The 16398-nt window shown below is 43.3% G+C and overlaps 1 protein-coding gene across 4 annotated transcripts in view; it reads left to right on the forward strand.

Moving 5' to 3' along the window:
• Positions 1–16210, forward strand: part of LOC100755731 (TBC1 domain family member 1) — a 201607-nt gene extending 185397 nt beyond the window's left edge. For 2 of the 4 annotated variants that reach the window (XM_027390722.2, XM_027390724.1), the window contains 3 exons: positions 1480–1649; positions 9589–9762; positions 15123–15323. In XM_027390722.2, coding sequence (XP_027246523.1) covers positions 1480–1649; positions 9589–9762; positions 15123–15323 — 545 coding nt within the window. Of the gene's footprint in view, positions 1–1479; positions 1650–9588; positions 9763–15122 lie in introns of all 4 variants that reach the window. The other 2 variants (XM_027390723.1, XM_027390725.2) reach the window with 1 other exon arrangement.
• Positions 16211–16398: the final 188 nt, after the last annotated feature.

The raw sequence follows: 16398 nt of genomic DNA on the forward strand, positions 1-16398 counted from the left end.
CTGTGCCTTGTCCATGTACTGCCCTGACTCCGTTTCCCACCTTTGCAGCAGTGTCCAGCCTTTATGTTCCAGCTTGGGAACAGCTTTTACGTGCTATCATTCTGACCCACATGGAGAGGCGTCTCAGCTGCCCTTCCTATGGGACCCTTGTGTTTGCTTTGTTTCCTGTGGTTGAACAGTTGCCATTGCTTCACCCTTTCTACTTCATTGCAGCCAACAAGGGGGGGAGGGGGTTATCACAGAGGGAGAGAAATTGATATTGGTTGTCCCTAGTTGTATTTATATTTTTGTTTTTACTTCTTTCTTTTGCTTTGTCTTCTTTTCTTTTTTTAACTTTATTCCAGTCACGAGGTCAAACTTGCCTGAATCGAGTCACCCAATAACCAGTTTTCTTCTCTGTGTATTTAGCTCCAGGGCACAGAGTCTCATTCTGTACTGGCTCCAATTCCAGGGAATAAAAGGGGAGACCTTGGGGATGGCTGCTTAGCCTGTTGCCTTGTCTACTTGCCTGCCTTGTCCTACTGTATAAAGTCAGTGTAGGAATTGCTGTGGTTTGCCAACCATCATGAGAAAACATAGCAAGAACTGGAGAGTAGCCTGACTGAATTTGAAACTCCTCATACAGAAGAATGGTTCTTGGCTCCATTATTATAACAAAGTTCAATGTGCTTTTGAAATTTTGTAGGCCTGTTAAAAGCTTTAAGTATCTTTTCATTCCATATTTTGATTTTAAAATATAATTTCCCATCTACAAGAGTCTTTTGGCTTTACTAATTGAAAACATGTTTTAGTGGCTGGAGAGATGGATCAATGGTTAAAAGCTCTCGTTCGTTACACAGCCATGATGCCCAGAGAAACAAGCTGGGTATCCCATACTTGCTTGTAACACCAGCCCTGAGTGGGAATGAGACAGGAGGATCTCTCATGCTGGCTGCCAACGTAGATGGGAAAACATGAGCCTTGGGTTCAGGGAGAGACCCTTCCTTTAAAGGAATATGTAGGGTGTAGAGGAGGCTACTCGATATCCTTTTCTGCCCTCTGAATGAATGTTGGTGTATAGATGTGTTCATTCCACGTGTGTGTATATGTGCATGCACACACCCAAATAAAAGCTGTGTTTTTAAAACATGTTTTGGTAACTCCTTTAAAATATAGAACATTTATGGAAAAATATCATAAACTAATAAAAATTTTCTCAACTTTTAAAGTTCTTTTGAATTTAATTGTTTTTTTTTTCAGAGTAGAAAATTTTTTATCTGAATCTGTGACAAAATCTAAGCCATATATTTATCTGTTGTTTTTAATTATTGTTTGCAATATTGTCTTGACAACTCTGCCAGAAATAACAGTGTCTTCAAAAGGAAACAAAATTTGTAACTTGGGTTAAATTTCCCACCCTTGTACTCATGGAACAGAAAAGAGAGTGGTATTTTGTCAGGAACTGGCAGACCTTAACTCTGCGTTTCTGTGTCTTATTAGATATGATCTTCCTTCAGGGATCAGAGGTCATATTTAAAGTGGCTTTAAGTCTTTTGGGAAGCCATAAGCCCTTGATTCTGCAGCAGGAGAACCTGGAAACCATAGTGGACTTCATAAAGAACACACTACCCAACCTGGGCTTGGTGCAGATGGAGAAGACCATCAACCAGGTAGGGACTGATCCAGGCCTTCCAAATGCCGCTGGGGGCTAGAATGTCACTCCCTGAGGAGGAGTAGCCTGTGGAAGGCACATCACAGATACGAATCAAAAGATGAAATGTTTGACTGTGTGTTAATGTTGTGTGTGTTAATGGCAAAAGGCACCAGGAAGTCAGGTGTGATAACAAGGACAAGTCATCAGTAGTTCATTACATGTAAGAGGCTTCCGTTCTTGTCTTTGTTCTTCTGAAATGCAGGCCTCTGCAAGGTACCAGGTTTTGATTTTTCCTCTCAGTGGTACTAATTGACATGTTCAGAAAATGACTTTTCTGTAACCAGTAGGAGATTGATTTTATGAATCTGCTCTATGTCATTCTTTTATGGTTCTTTTGTGACAGTTGGAAGGTATTGACGAACATTTTACATAGATTCATGAACGGTTTGGGCTAGGTGTAGAAGCCAGTTTCAGTTCCATAGAACAAAAACTTTTCTGGTAATGATTGCTGATGATGAAGGATCAAAATACTTAGGGTGGGAGGGTCACCACTAAAAGTGTCCAGAGGCTGTGTGGCTGAGTGTGTTAATCAGACTTCTCTACAGAAACAGGACCAATAGACTGTGTCATAATGATGAGTGGGGCTATTAAATTGCCTTGCATTTGGAGCCTAGGTAGTTTAATTGCCATCTCCATACCTTTGAGCCAGAGACTCTACTAACTGTTCAGTTCCCAAGGCCAGAAGTCTCAGGGAAACCAATGATGCAGTCCTAGTACTAGTCCTAGCAGAAGGTCTGGAATCCTCCTGGAGAACTGTGAGTTGAAGGCAAAAGGAGCTAGAATTTGGTGTCTGTAGTAGGTGGCTGCATCAGTAGCTACACTTGTGCAGGAGCAACAGAACTTAGCTTGCTTGTAAGCTGTTCCCACCCTTCCCCCAACCACCCCTCCTCCTTTGATAGGGTCTCACTGTGTAGCGCTGGCTGCCTTGGAATTCACTTATGTGGCATCATCACAGAGAGCTTCTTGCCTCTGTCTCCCGTGGGCTAGGATTAAAGGCTTCCTCCTTTTGCTTTTGTGTGACTGGGCCCCCGGCCTCTTGGATGGGAGGGACTGCTCACATTTACAAGTCTTCCTCCCTGAGTTGTTCTGACACACACCAGTTATCGCCAGAAATACCTGCACAGACATACCCAGAACCTTGCTCTGCTAATCACCTGGCATATCTCAATCCAGGCACATTAACAAGCTAAATAAACCATCTCCAGAATGTACTGGAAGGGGTTTCATCATTGGATCACACTGCAGAGTCAGCAGTCAGCTCGCCTAAGCGTAGAACATGTTCTATAGATAAAAATCTAGATCAGTCATTTAAACACAGATGGTGAAATAAAGCTTTAAAAAAAAAAAAAGTAAATACTTATGTAAGAACTTCTGATCATTCACCAGATAGCTCAGGACAGTCCAGTGAATTGCAACCAGATGCAGCCTCTTTAGTTCTTCTATCTTAGGGTTAAGTACTGAAAAAGGTACAAATCTGGCCAAGAGCAAGGGCTCCCTGTTGCTCGTGACCATGTATCTTTGCATACTGCACATGCCAGTGAGGAGAAGGTCTTGTCCAATCTGCACTTATCTCTGGCTAACTGCTTTGCTCCAGGTCTTACCTGCCTGGCCCAGTTGCTCAGTGTGGACCGCTTTGGATTGCTGAGTCCATCCTTTCTGCCAGGTCCTAAGGGATCTGTGTATACACATGACTTCATGCAGTCATGACCACATTCCTGAGGCCAGAGAATGGTTAATTAACAGGTCCACACTCACTCTGCTGTTGGGGGGAGTGGGACGAGGGGCATTTCAGGCACATCTCACCTCAGAGTGCTTCGGCAGCTGCCCACAACACTTATCTCGAGATTGTATTTGAGTCTTAATACAGAGTGAACTCTTGATTCTCTTAATTTCTGATGTTTGCACTAATTTGCTCCCTTCTTATAGTTTTTGTGGAATATACTTAATGTGTCATAGCCTCTGAGGTAAACTCAGAGCCTTGGCTTCCTAGACTAGAGTCAATGAGTGCTAACTTCTAGCCTTATCCCAGCTCCAAGGCAGGTCATTAATCTGCCCCTTGAGTACACAGCCTCAGAAAAGGTGGGGAATAATGGGCTTTTGTTATTTGTTTGTTTTTTCCTCTCCTTTTCTGTGAAGAACTATACTTGTTGGCAGCATCGAGCACTCTAGTACTCATCAGGTACCCTTTCAATATCGGAGGCTTAGGGTGTCTCAGCACGGGATGACAACAGTCTGTATCTGTGTACCTGAGTTGGTTCAGGCAACTGCTCTGAACTTTGCAGTACTGCCCAGGCTCCTTAGCAGGTCTAGGTCATAGCATTCGGGTTTCCATTTTCAGTGAGATTAGGCAGTCCCAGCACCCCATATGCAATGGCAGGGCCTAAGTGGGGGAGACCACAAGGGTGCCGGGTATTGAGTGTTAGAGCTGACATAATTTCGTCCACTGGGCATAGAAGAATGAGTTGATTCTGGATGACCAGCATTTTGTGTGGAGGCTGGATAAGAATATTTTAGATTTTCTGCTTTTAAGAGGTCCAGAAGGCCTCTGCTGCAGTTCCCCAGCTGTCTTTGCAGCAGGTAAAGGAATGAAGTAGCCATGTCACGGTAGAATGCTGCAAAAGCAGGCTATAGTTTGCTGAGCTACATGCCAGAGGCACAGAAAGAGAACAGAGAGTAGTTGGTTCCAGTACCAGATGTGTTCAGTGTTGTGGTGAGGTAATGAGGGTGTGGGCTGGGTGAAATTGACATTTGGACCCCAGGTTTTCATTCCAGGAATAGAATTGATAGAAAACGGGTAAGAGTGTAAGCAGTTCTCTGCCCTCCTTCTTGCTTGTGTTTCAGTATGAGCTCTGAGAACTCAGGCTTGCTGCCCCTTCCCCTTGAGAGGGTGGTTAAGTCTTGACCAGAGACTAGAGAGCAAGTGTGAGGCGTGCAGCTTGGTTACTCACTGGTGGGAGGAACTCCTAGCTTCAAACCTGGGAAGTCCTCACAGTGGAAGTGATGGGTGCAGTTTTTGGAGATGACAGAGCAATTAGCCCTGTGTATGGGTAGGCTGTGGTGGGAGGGCAGTCCTCTCTGATGGTATTAAATGTTCTTTGTAGACTACTTGAGCAGCTAGGACTCAGCTGGGCTCCTGGATAGCCCTGGCTTAGTTGGGTCATGCCGAGAACAGCATCATAAGCATCTCCAAGGTTGACTGTCCAGGAGAGAAGAGCTGGTGTCTCTGGAGCCACTTGCCTTCCTCAGTGTGGCCTTGTGCTCACCACAGTTGTCAGATGCAGTAGGCCATAAGCACCTTCTGACCTAGAAAGAGGGCCTTCTGGGAATTATCAGTACCAAAGGGTGCTGCAGGCCATATTGTCGGTCACAGTCACATTACCTTGAGTACTCTGTGACTCTGAAGCCTTGATTCACGTCACAGCAGGAAAAATCAAAGGGCTGCTTTGAGAGGCAGGCCTCTGGCATCCTGGTTTAGTCTTTGCACTGCAGGCCTGGACCAGCACTGTGGTCCTAGACCTGCACTGTTCAGTCATGTAAGGACTTTGTTAGAAAGGTAGAATCTGGGGCCCACCCCAGACCTGCTGACTCAGGAATCGGCAGGTTTATGGGCTCCACAAGACCAGATCCACAAGACCATGTGGAAGCTGTGCCATGAGCACTGTTTATTAAGAGACGGTCCCAGTTGTACCTGACCTTGTGGGGCACAAACCAATCTTCACAAAGCTTCTGTGTTCATAGGAGGCTATTGCAGCGGGGTGGCCCCTTACCCTTGCATGAGCCACTGCACTGGTTGAAATGAGTAGTTTGTAAAGAACAAACAAAAAAAACAGGCAATAATGGCTCACCTGGAGGGTGGAGTGCCATGAGGACTCTCATGAGTGTTTTACCACTGCCACATGCTGTGATAATTAAAATCAGATTGACTGTTAGTTGGCTTTATTGTTGTTTTTAAATTTACTATAGACAGTGTGCCCCTTGTTGCAGATACCCAGGCAGACTGCTTCACTGTCCTGCCCTAATAGCTACTGAGACTAACAGATTGGAGGAAGGGTCTAGAAGTTAGGAAAGTCAAAAGTATGTGGCTAGTTCTGCAAGTCACCAGTCAGTACCTTCCTTATACCATGTTCAGAGACTGCAAAGAGAAACGCCGAGTCTTCAATAGCAAATGAGCCAAGAACATAAACATACAAGGAGAGCCATCTAGCAGACGTATATCTGGAGAAATATTTAGCTTCATGCATAATTTAAATTTCTGCATAGCATATAATGCCTTCCCTGCTAGATTAACAAACCGACTTTTTAATACCAGTATGCAGTGCCAAGGGCATGCAGCATCTGGCACATCAATTCATGTTAGTGGCACTCTGTCTTGATTGCTCCTACCATGGGAAGTGGTTTGGTAATAGGCACCTCACAACAATAAAACATTCAGACCCCTCTGGTGCAAGAATCCCAACTATTGGAATGCAGCCTGAGGAATTGGTCCAGAACACTGGGAAAGCCATATGTATAAGAAAATTGTCTTAGAGTTGTCATTTGTAATAACAAAAAAATGGAAGTATCAAGATGTCTAGCATTTACAGAATGGGCTGATATGTCTGTGGTATGCTGAGTTGGTAAAAAACCATGAAGCCATTTATGTTGGTGGTTATAGGGAACATGGCGCCACATGCAAAAGCCCTTAGAACATAAAATTGAATGAAAAATATTGATAGTTTTGAAAAATATTGAGAAAGGATATTTGATGTTAGTTTTGTTTACGATTAGAAAAAATGTGGTTATAATAGTAAAGATGAAAGAAAGTATAAAGATGATGGAATCTACACTGGTAATTCTTACTTTCCATGCTTCCTGCATTGTAGTTTTCTTGCTTCAGTAACAAAGCTGATAGTGTGTGTTTTTGACAAAACACTGAACATAAGGAAATGAATAATCCCTGCTTTGACAAACAGAAGAAAACGCTCCGTTCAGCACTAAAGTTCTGGAACTTTCCTGAAAACCTTGGAGAAACTAAGGAGCAGGCAGGGTAGTGGAAGGCACGAGGTCCCTGATATTTAAAGCTCAAGTGGAACCTGAGATGATCCAGAAGAAAGATGACTACAACTGGTTCTTGAGCTTCAGGGAGTGAGCGTGCTCAGGGAATGGGTTATAGAAGGCTCAGTGGGGAGGATCTGTTTATCGTTTGTTCAAGAAGTGAGTCCTCTCCCAAAGCATGTTGATTTTCCAGTTGTTGACACACAGTGACTAATGACTGTGCTTCCTGAGATACCACTATGGAGTCAGGCCCTCATCTTAGGCCCTCCTGCTTTTTTTTTTTTTTTTTTTTTTTTGCTAAGAACTGGCACCATCAGTCAGTCACTTGTGCCTTCTAAGTATGTAAGAGTAAAAAGCGCTGCCTGCCATCCTTTATTCTTCAGTCCCTTTCCAAGTCATTGGCCCAAGAATTATACACACTACTCAGGGGGCAGGGCTCTTGCAACCCCAGACAGGCTGCTGAGGTTTGTTTGGACCATATCTGGGATACAACTACAGTCATGGACTGTGTTCTAACCAGCCAGGTGATGCTGCAATGAAACTGAGACAATGGGGACCCAGGATAGTTATTAGGAATTCATCAAGGCCCAGAAGGGGGCATAGCCTGTGGTCAGTCTGTAGAAGAGGCCAAGGGCTTTGTTGCTAAGGTTCCCAGGACAGGAAATTATCTCTAAAACCAATGTGTATGTGCTCCATGCCACATTAGTGATTACACATGAGTGCCATAGCAGTTGCTGGGTTCACGACCATGGTTCTTGCCCTGCTCGGACTGCTCAGAAGCCCCAGATGAGCATCCAATGTAATTCTGTTGAGACATGAGGTTAAAATCTGAAGGTTTCTGACAAGTGTGATAAAAAGACTCTAGCTAAGACAAGAGCTTTCCAGGCATGCACTGGAAACTTTTATGAATAGTCTTTTCATTCTGAGCTCAGTGCAGAGAGGTACATGTTATTGCCCCACATAGGAACTGAGGCCAGGAGAGGTTGAGTGAGTTGTTTAGAGTCATTCAGAGGTTGCCAGTGGATCCCCAATGTCAAAGCTGACTCAACCTGGGCCAGTCACCAGGGATGTGAATTGAGATGGTAGTCCCCACTGAACTTACAGTCACTCTCAGAAACAAAAGGAAAAGCAGGCAGATGCAGATAGCACGTGACTTAATAGTTACAGAATGAATTTTGAATCTACTTAGTATTAATCCCTGAGTTAACATGAAAACTAGGAAGCTGAAATTTTCATCTCAAAGAGAAAAGTAAGACGATTAGGAATGGAGAGAAAGTGGAAGACAGCTCAGTGCTTGTAGGGTACCTTCAGGGAAAGCTGACTTTCCAAGGCTTTGAGGGTGTTGTTTCATTAATTAGGAAATGCAGTACAGTTGCTCTGACCCTTCAGAAGCCTTGACTTCATCTTCAGAACAAGTGTTCTGGACCAACAGTCTTGTTCTAGAAGGTTGTAACTGCCAGATCCACCATGAGGGCTATGCCGTTACTACTGACTGTCAGCTTGACAAGATAGAATTACCTAGGGGACAAACCTCAGGACTTGCCTGATGGAGTGTCCAGATTAGTTAATTAAGGTGAGAGATTTACCCTAAATGTGGGCAGTACCCTCCCTCCCAGGAGCTGGGGTCCAAACTGAATAGAAAGGAGGTGGTGAGCCGAGCACCTGTCTTTTTGCTTCCTAGCCAGGGATGTACTGTGACCAGCCAGCCACCTCATGTTCCTGCCACCACAGTGGACTCAACACTCTTGAACTGAGCCAAAATAAACCTTTTGTTCCTTGTTACTTTTGTTGAGCGTTTTGTCAAAGCAACAAGAAAAGTAACTGATATGGTCCTATGCTGAGTGACTTCAGCCTGCAGGGTTGAGAAGGGGTTGTACTGGTCTGTCTTCTGACCTCACTACAGCCCTGTCACTTCCTCATCAGGAGAAAGTACAGGCACTGCCACTTGAGTCACTTCTGCACTTGGGGATTGTTTCACACCTGTGGCTCTGTTACCACGGTTGCTGTTGGGGGAGAGACAACTCAGGCATTGTTCTATGTTCACTCATCCGTGCAGGTGACAATTGGGGTTGGCTCATTTCTGCAGCATATCTGTGTCAAGAGGACTTTTTCACTAACAGTTCCATTACTTTGTCATTCTTGCAACTCTGAAAACCCAGCTGGATTGTAACTAAACTTGGACCTGGTGACTGTGCAAACAGGACATAATTCTTTTGTCACTTCTTAACCTATAGTCAGTATATTTAATAGAATTTGCAGAGAAAACATGCGACAACTAAAATTTTTGAAAGTCTTGTTCAGGTTTGTTTTGTTTGTTTACTTATATGTAAGGGTATTTTGTCTGTGTGTGTGTGTATGTATGTATGTATGTATGTATGTATGTATGTATGTATGTTTGTATGCATGCATGCAACCTGAGTGCCTGGTGCCTATGGAGACCAGAAGAGGGCATCAGATCCCTTAGAACAGAGTTATGGCTGTGAGCCACCACGTGAGTGCTAAAAGTCAGATTCCGATCTCTAGGAGAGCAGCCTTTAACTGCTGAGCCACGCTCTAGCCCCTTGAAAGTCTTTTAAAGCTTTTTTTGGGAAGAGGGTGGCGGGTTAGAAAAAGAGTACTAGAACCCACACTGATTTTATGCTTTGGAATTATTTCTAGACGTTTGTTATTATCCTCCCTATTTAAATCACAACCTTCTCGGAGATGAATTTCCTTATCTTTCATGTGTGTTATAATCATGCTGCTAAGCACAGAGGGATGGTAGATGCACATTGGCTTGAGCACGCATGTATACAGGTACCTATGTGTGTGGGCACTTGTCTTAGTTTTGGAGCCTGATGATTCTCTTCTGTATCTAACAGGTGTTTGAGATGGACATCACCAAACAGCTACAAGCCTACGAGGTTGAGTACCATGTGCTCCAAGAAGAACTTATCGATTCCTCTCATCTCAGTGACAACCAAAGAATGGATAAATTGGAGAAAACCAACAGCAGCTTACGCAAACAGAACCTTGATCTCCTGGAACAATTGCAGGTAGAACATATTTGCAAAGCACCTTCCTGAGCCTCTGTGTCTAGTAGCTCATTAACTCACCAAAGCAACAGCCGCCTGGACTTTCCCATGACCGGAGGACCTTTCCCACCCTGCACTGTTTGCAGTTGCGATCAGAGGTGTCCCAGGAGAATCAATTGGCCCTTTTATTGTGGAGCAGACAGACTGTCCTTGCTAAGGTCAGACAGTCCTAAAGCTTTTGGAGAGGCTTTTTCTGCACTTAGCTTTGTAGGAGACCAGCCCAGAGACCAGCTTGGTCCCGGATGCTGAATGCTGGCAATTGTGCTTTGAATAACGATGAGACAGTCTTAAGCTTTCATCGCCTGGGGGGTGAAACAAGCTGGGTCCTTGGAGAGATATTAAAGTAGGGAAGTGACAAAAAAAAAGAAAGTCTATCTAACAGAATAAACCAGAGCATATGATAGTTATTTATAAGTTTGGTACGAATGCAAAGATTTGTTTATTGAGGGACACAGTTCTCTTCTCTAGAACCTTCTGTCTTAAGTGGGTAAATACAGCTGAGAACATAAAAGAACTGCAGTATAAATAATACAGAAGGGCACACTGTGCACCTGGACATTTCCAGTGGTTACAAGCCAGCAATGGACCCTAACATGGGCCTTGGAGGGAGCACCTCCCACTGAGCTCACTTAATGCATGTTGAAGCGTTCCGATTACAACTAGTATGTACTAATTTCATTTCTTAGGCCAATGCCTATGTTCATCTTTGGAGTTCTCAAGCAGTTATACACAGCCCCTGTCTACGGGAGGGAGTTGTGAAACACTGCTGAGAAACCTACATATTGAAGAAAAGGCATCCATGGTAATTCGTGGGTGGTCACAAGTGTCTCCTGCATCCCCCTTCTCTGGACCAAGTGGTTCTAGAAGAGTCTTATTCAAGGTTGCAGGTTATGCCTAGCCCACTGTAGTTATTGAGCCTGGGCTGGGCTGGGCTGGGCTGGGCTAGGCACAAGTTGAATGGAACACTCTTCTCAGAAATGCAGGCAAGGGTTTGTGGTGTTGTTTAGTTAGGGCCCTGTGCTGGTTTAGAAGAGGTAGTTTTCCATGATCCTCTCTGGGAGTTATGTTTCCCATATGGATCTCATGCTTTTTATATAAGAGGTTTCAACATGATCTTAAATAAAGTAGATACTTTTTTTCCTTAAGTATCAAAGTTTACCTGGTTTGTAGCTTGGTTCTGTTCGTATAATTGATGGACAGACCAAAGTCCTATTTATTTTTTAAACATTTAAGAAAATGTGATGTGGCACAAAAAAGACAAATATACAGTGTTGCCTGTCAGCTCTCATGTAGAGAAAGAATGCTGGGTTAAAAAACTAAAAAATATGACCTCTCACAGGTGGGCATGAAAGAGGAAGATGGGAGTAGGGAGGTAGGGGAGTAGTTGGGAAGGTGGACATGACCATAGCACAATATATGCTTGTATGGAAATGTCACAGTGAAACCTGTTAACACAGACACTTAATATACATTGATAATTATGGCTCTTAAAATTTAGGTTTCAGGGCTGGAGAGATAGCTCAATGGTTACTGGTTATTCTTTCAGAGGACCTGGGTTCAATTCCCAGTACCCACATGGCAGCTCACAACTGTCTGTAACTCCAGTTTCAGGGAATCTAATAACTGCACAGCAATGCACATAAAATAAAGTTAAAGAAATTAAAAAAAAATAGGTTACAAAGACTACAGTGAAAGTGGCTGCATAGGAAACTCAGACTGCCCTCCATTACTGTGAGCAAGTTCGGTCTTTTCTGCAGCCTTAAGCAGTGTCGAATAAAATCTCAAATGAATGACATTGGCCCCACATGCCTTAAGGATGCATTCAAGCTTATAAGGGTCTATACAGAAAAGGGATGGTAGACAAAATAAAACTGGTAACAGCACGATGTTCACAGCTGTGTTGGACTGTACTATAATTCAAAATACAGAACATTCATCCATTGTTTTTGAGTGTATTGAGCTATGTGCATGATGTATTAAGTAGAAAAACAAATTACTAAATAAACAGGAGGAGAAATCTAGAGAAGAGCAAAGGAGGCGAGTGGGATGCCAGGGGCCAACCACCCAGCCATACAGCCAGCCATGGAGTAAGAAACAAAGATATATAGAATAAGGTAAAAAGCCCAGAGGCAAAATGTAGTTAAAGAGAAATAAGATAATTTAAGTTAGAAAAGCTGGCTAGAAACAAGCCAAGCTAAGACCTGGCAATCATAAGTTGAAAGAAAGAAAGAAAGAAAGAAAGAAAGAAAGAAAGAAAGAAAGAAAGAAAGAAAGAAAGAAAGAAAGGAAAAGAAAAATTACTAAATAGACTTTGTGGTGTGCTTTTCATTAAAAGTATGATATCTGTGTGTTTTATGAAAAAAGAATATGAAAGACTGTACACTAAAATATTAGTAGTAACTGTTGCTGTGAGGTAAATATCAAACAACTTGTGATAGTTTTTCTGTGTTCCACTGTCCCATCATCAAGTACCTTGAGTAGATAAACATTTAAAGGTTGAGTGTTCTATGAAGTACATGTGTTCAAAGGTATTTTTAACTTTTTAAGTAGCACAAGTTATTCAAGTATGTGTAAATATATAGAGAGGGGGGAATAGTGATCACAGATTATTGCCAGAAATTATTTCTGACATGTAATAGATTCTCAAACTGTAAATGCCAAATTTAGGTTAATGTAAGTGTATCTTCTAAATTAGCAGACTAGAAATATTTTTTTTTCAAAATTTGAAATGCTATTACAGGTTTATTTGTAAGATACTCGAAATTTTTCTAAAATTTTCTCTGCCTACTAAACTTTAATGTTCACAGGTTAGCATATAGTTTATGCATTTAAAATAAACACATGCAGTAAAAATAGAGAGCTGTCACAAACAAGTTGAAACTCTTGAACCTGCCATTCACTAGCAGTACATAAAAGGATTTTGTGTGCTGGTTGTGGCAAGTAGAAAGGCACAGGACCCTTTCCTAATCATCAGCTCGCTACAAGTAGTCCCAAGCTGAAGGGCCTGTGGGACCAGATTTTTTTTTTTAAAAACATTTTTTATTTGAATTAGAAACAAGATTGACTTACATGACAATCCCAGTTCCCTTCTCCCTTCCTTCCTCCCCTACCACCCCCCCCCAACTAAAACCCTACCTATCACATATCCTTTCTTCTATTCTTCCCCTGACTCCCTGACTCAACCTTTCTGCTCCCTCATGACCTCTGCATCCTTCCTCTTCTTCCCTTCTCATTCTCGTAGCTCCCTCCCCCCTCTTCCCATGTTCTCAATTTGCTCAGGGGATCATGACCCTTACCCCTTCTCCAGGGGACAATGTTTGTCTCATTTAGGATCCTTCTTGTTTACTAGTTTCTCTAGCAGTATGGATTGTAGGTTGGTAATCCTTTACTCTATGTCTAAAATCCACATATGAGTGAGTACATATCATGTTTGTCTTTTTGTAATTGGGTTACCTCGCTCAGAATGGTTTCAAGTTCCATCCATTTTTCCTGCAAATTTCAAGATTCCATTGTTTTTTTCCACTGAGTAGTACCCCATTGTGTAAATGTACCACATTTTCTCTATCCATTCTTCATCTAGGCTGCTTCCAGTTTCTGGCTATTACAAATAGTGCTGCTATGAACATCGTTGAACATATGTCCTTGTTGTATGGATGTGCTTCTTTTGGGTATATGCCTAGGAGTAGAATTGCTGGATCTTGTGGTAGACTGATTCCCATTTTCTTGAGGAGTCGCCATACTGATTTCCACAGTGGCTGTACAAGTTGACACTCCCACCAGCAGTGGAGAAGTGTTCCCCTTTCTCCACATCCTCTCCAGCATAAACTGTCATTGGTGTTTTTTATTTTAGCCATTTTGACAGGAGTAAGATGGTATCTGAGTTGTTTTGATTTGCATTTCCCTGATGGCTAAGGATGTTGAGCACTTTCTTATGTGTCTTTCAGCCATTTTAGATTCCTCTATTGAGGGGGACCAGATCTTGAGAGAGATCAGACATGCTTTCTTTAGTCTACTGAGGAGACCTGCCATCTGTGCCATTGGTAAACCATGGTCCAAATCGGTTCACTACTAAGCTGCACGGGAAATGACTGTGAACTAGGTAGTACTCCTGAGCTGCGTGGCCCTCAGAACATAGATGGGCCAGGCCCAGGCATGGAAAGTGGGTAGGATTTTAGAGAGGACTGGGTAAAAAGACTCAGTTCTAAAAGATATGCACCAGGCATTCCCATCCCCTCACTGAACCCAATGAGTTGCACCTCCCTAGCCTTTTTCTTCTATGATTTTCAGGATTTTAGTGATAGGGCAGGAGCCAGACTTGGAGTCACAGGTTTTTCTGTCTAGCACGAGGGTTGTCTTGTTCAAAAAACAATTTTCTCAGTTTTGAAAATGAAGTGGGGAAATAGATGTGCTGTTTCCCTTAGCTAAGTAAATGGGACACGCAAAGGGGCTGGACTGGACTAATAAGGTAGGCCACCCCTTAGAGTCCAGAGTGTCATAAATGCAGCTGGGCACTGAGGAGCAGGCTTAAAGACCCGGAGTGTAGACTACAATACTGCTTCAGTAACCTCAGGTCACTGGAGCCTACCACCCCTGGAATGCCTGCCCTGGTGGACAGGAGATGGGAGCTAGGGGTGATGAAGCACTTCTCTGGCCTGATGCATTCTAAGGATCTGACCTAAGAAAATGCTTGTTCCTTTACAAGGTTGGTGGTGGCCAGTAAACAACAGTACAGAGAAACTTCTTAGTAGAATGCTACTGATTCTGGCATTCTGTGTCTCAAGGAAAATGCCTAGTTTACTATTGTGATATCTTATTACTTCACTAAAAAATAAGAAAAACAGATGTGAGGTTAGAGACTTGTCCCTAATACAAGTGGACCATCACATAGAAGCCACTTGATCATTTGTGAATGTGAAATCAAATCGTACATGTTAGCTGGAGTAGGCCATGCTGTGTACTTCCAACTGGCCTATCACAGCATCCTGTGTGTATCTGAGCTCCACCCTTCTCCCAGGATACGGATTGGGGGTCCAGTTCCCTCTCTTGTTTGATGTGTTTTCTCAATCCCTGGTCCCCTGAGGGTACTGAAGCAGGGCCACACCAGGGAAGAGGAGGAGAATGTCGGTATTTGGAAGGGCCCTGCCTACCTGCAGCGGAAGCTGGGACAGTTCTATTTGTGTTACCAGAACTAATCATCAGTAGGCTCGTTTTTGCCAAGACCCTGCCCCCAAACCCCTCAAGGCTGAGTGGTGGCATTCACTGCGACCCCCTCTTGTTTAATCACAGGCAGGTATATTCTCATTTCTCCTTCCATTCTCCAGGTGGCAAATGCTAAGATCCAAAGCCTTGAAGCCACGGTGGAGAGGCTTCTAACCAGCGAGAGCAAGATGAAGCAGGCTGCACTGACCCTGGAGCTGGAACGCTCCGCCCTGCTGCAGATGGTGGAGGACCTTCGAAGGCAAAGTGCCCAGCCCAGCACTCAGGAGCCGGATTGTACCCAGCCCGAATCTACCGGTGACTGACAGCTTCCAGGAGAGAGTGCACACCTCTAACACTGTCCAGGCCTTAATCAGGAGAGACGGGAGCTGGAGGCAGAGAAGAGAGGACTCCTCAGGGAGGAATTGGCTCGCCAGCCCGCAGATGCTTTCGAGCTCAGACTTGGAGTTGGGAGGGCAAAAGTCCCAGAGTTTTTGTTTTCAGTTCTATTTCATCCCCCTTTCAGTCCTGGTTTTTGTAGCTTTAGACAGCATGGACATGAATAAATGTACCTTTCTGTTTCCTCCTTCAGAGGCACATTGTTTGAGAAGAGCATTCATGACACCAGTGTTTCAGAACCAAGAAGGGCTTGAAATAATTCCTCAGGCAAAAGTGTGATCTTTGTCAGTCTGTAAGGAAAGGTTGCTGAGACCATGCCCCTTGGTGTCACCTGAGGTGACCATGGGGAACGACTGAGAGGGGTTTATTTAAATTGGATGCATTGATCGTTACTGACTCCACTATCACTCCCACTGGTACTGAAGAAACTCGTCTTTTACACAGTGTTTTAATGTTTTTTGCTCATCCTTTCAAGTCATGGTAGATAAATGTTTCATAAGGAAATCACAGTTTTTAGACTCCCTGTTCTTGCTAGTGTGTGACTGCAGCTATGGGGTCTGAAATATTTATTTGCGAGTTTCATATCCACACTATAGGGTCACTTATTTATTTTTGCCTATTGAATGATGTTCACAGCCATGTCTTCCTTTGAGTCTTGACCCCTTGGAGGTAACGGTGGGGGGGGGGGCTCCTTTCCACATTGTATTTTATTATTTGAATGTTTGAAAATGTTGAATTTTGGACTTGTTACTACTGTTCAAAAACATTGAATCTACAGTAAGAAACAAGAAAGCAATAAACCAGATTATTCACACCTTTGTCTTCATGGTGTCTGCTTTCAAACTCTGAATGTTGGCTTTGCAGCTAGGAATAAAGGTGGCTTCACCATGCATGTCACCTCACCATTAGCAAAGCCATTTTTGAGAAATTGGTTCTACCTCCAGTGTCAGTGCCCAAGTATTTATGATGTTGGGTCATCTTTCCACAGAACTGTGAATGTTA

The sequence above is a fragment of the Cricetulus griseus genome (genome assembly GCF_003668045.3).
Source record: "Cricetulus griseus strain 17A/GY chromosome 1 unlocalized genomic scaffold, alternate assembly CriGri-PICRH-1.0 chr1_1, whole genome shotgun sequence".
Classification (NCBI taxonomy): Eukaryota; Metazoa; Chordata; class Mammalia; order Rodentia; family Cricetidae; genus Cricetulus; species Cricetulus griseus.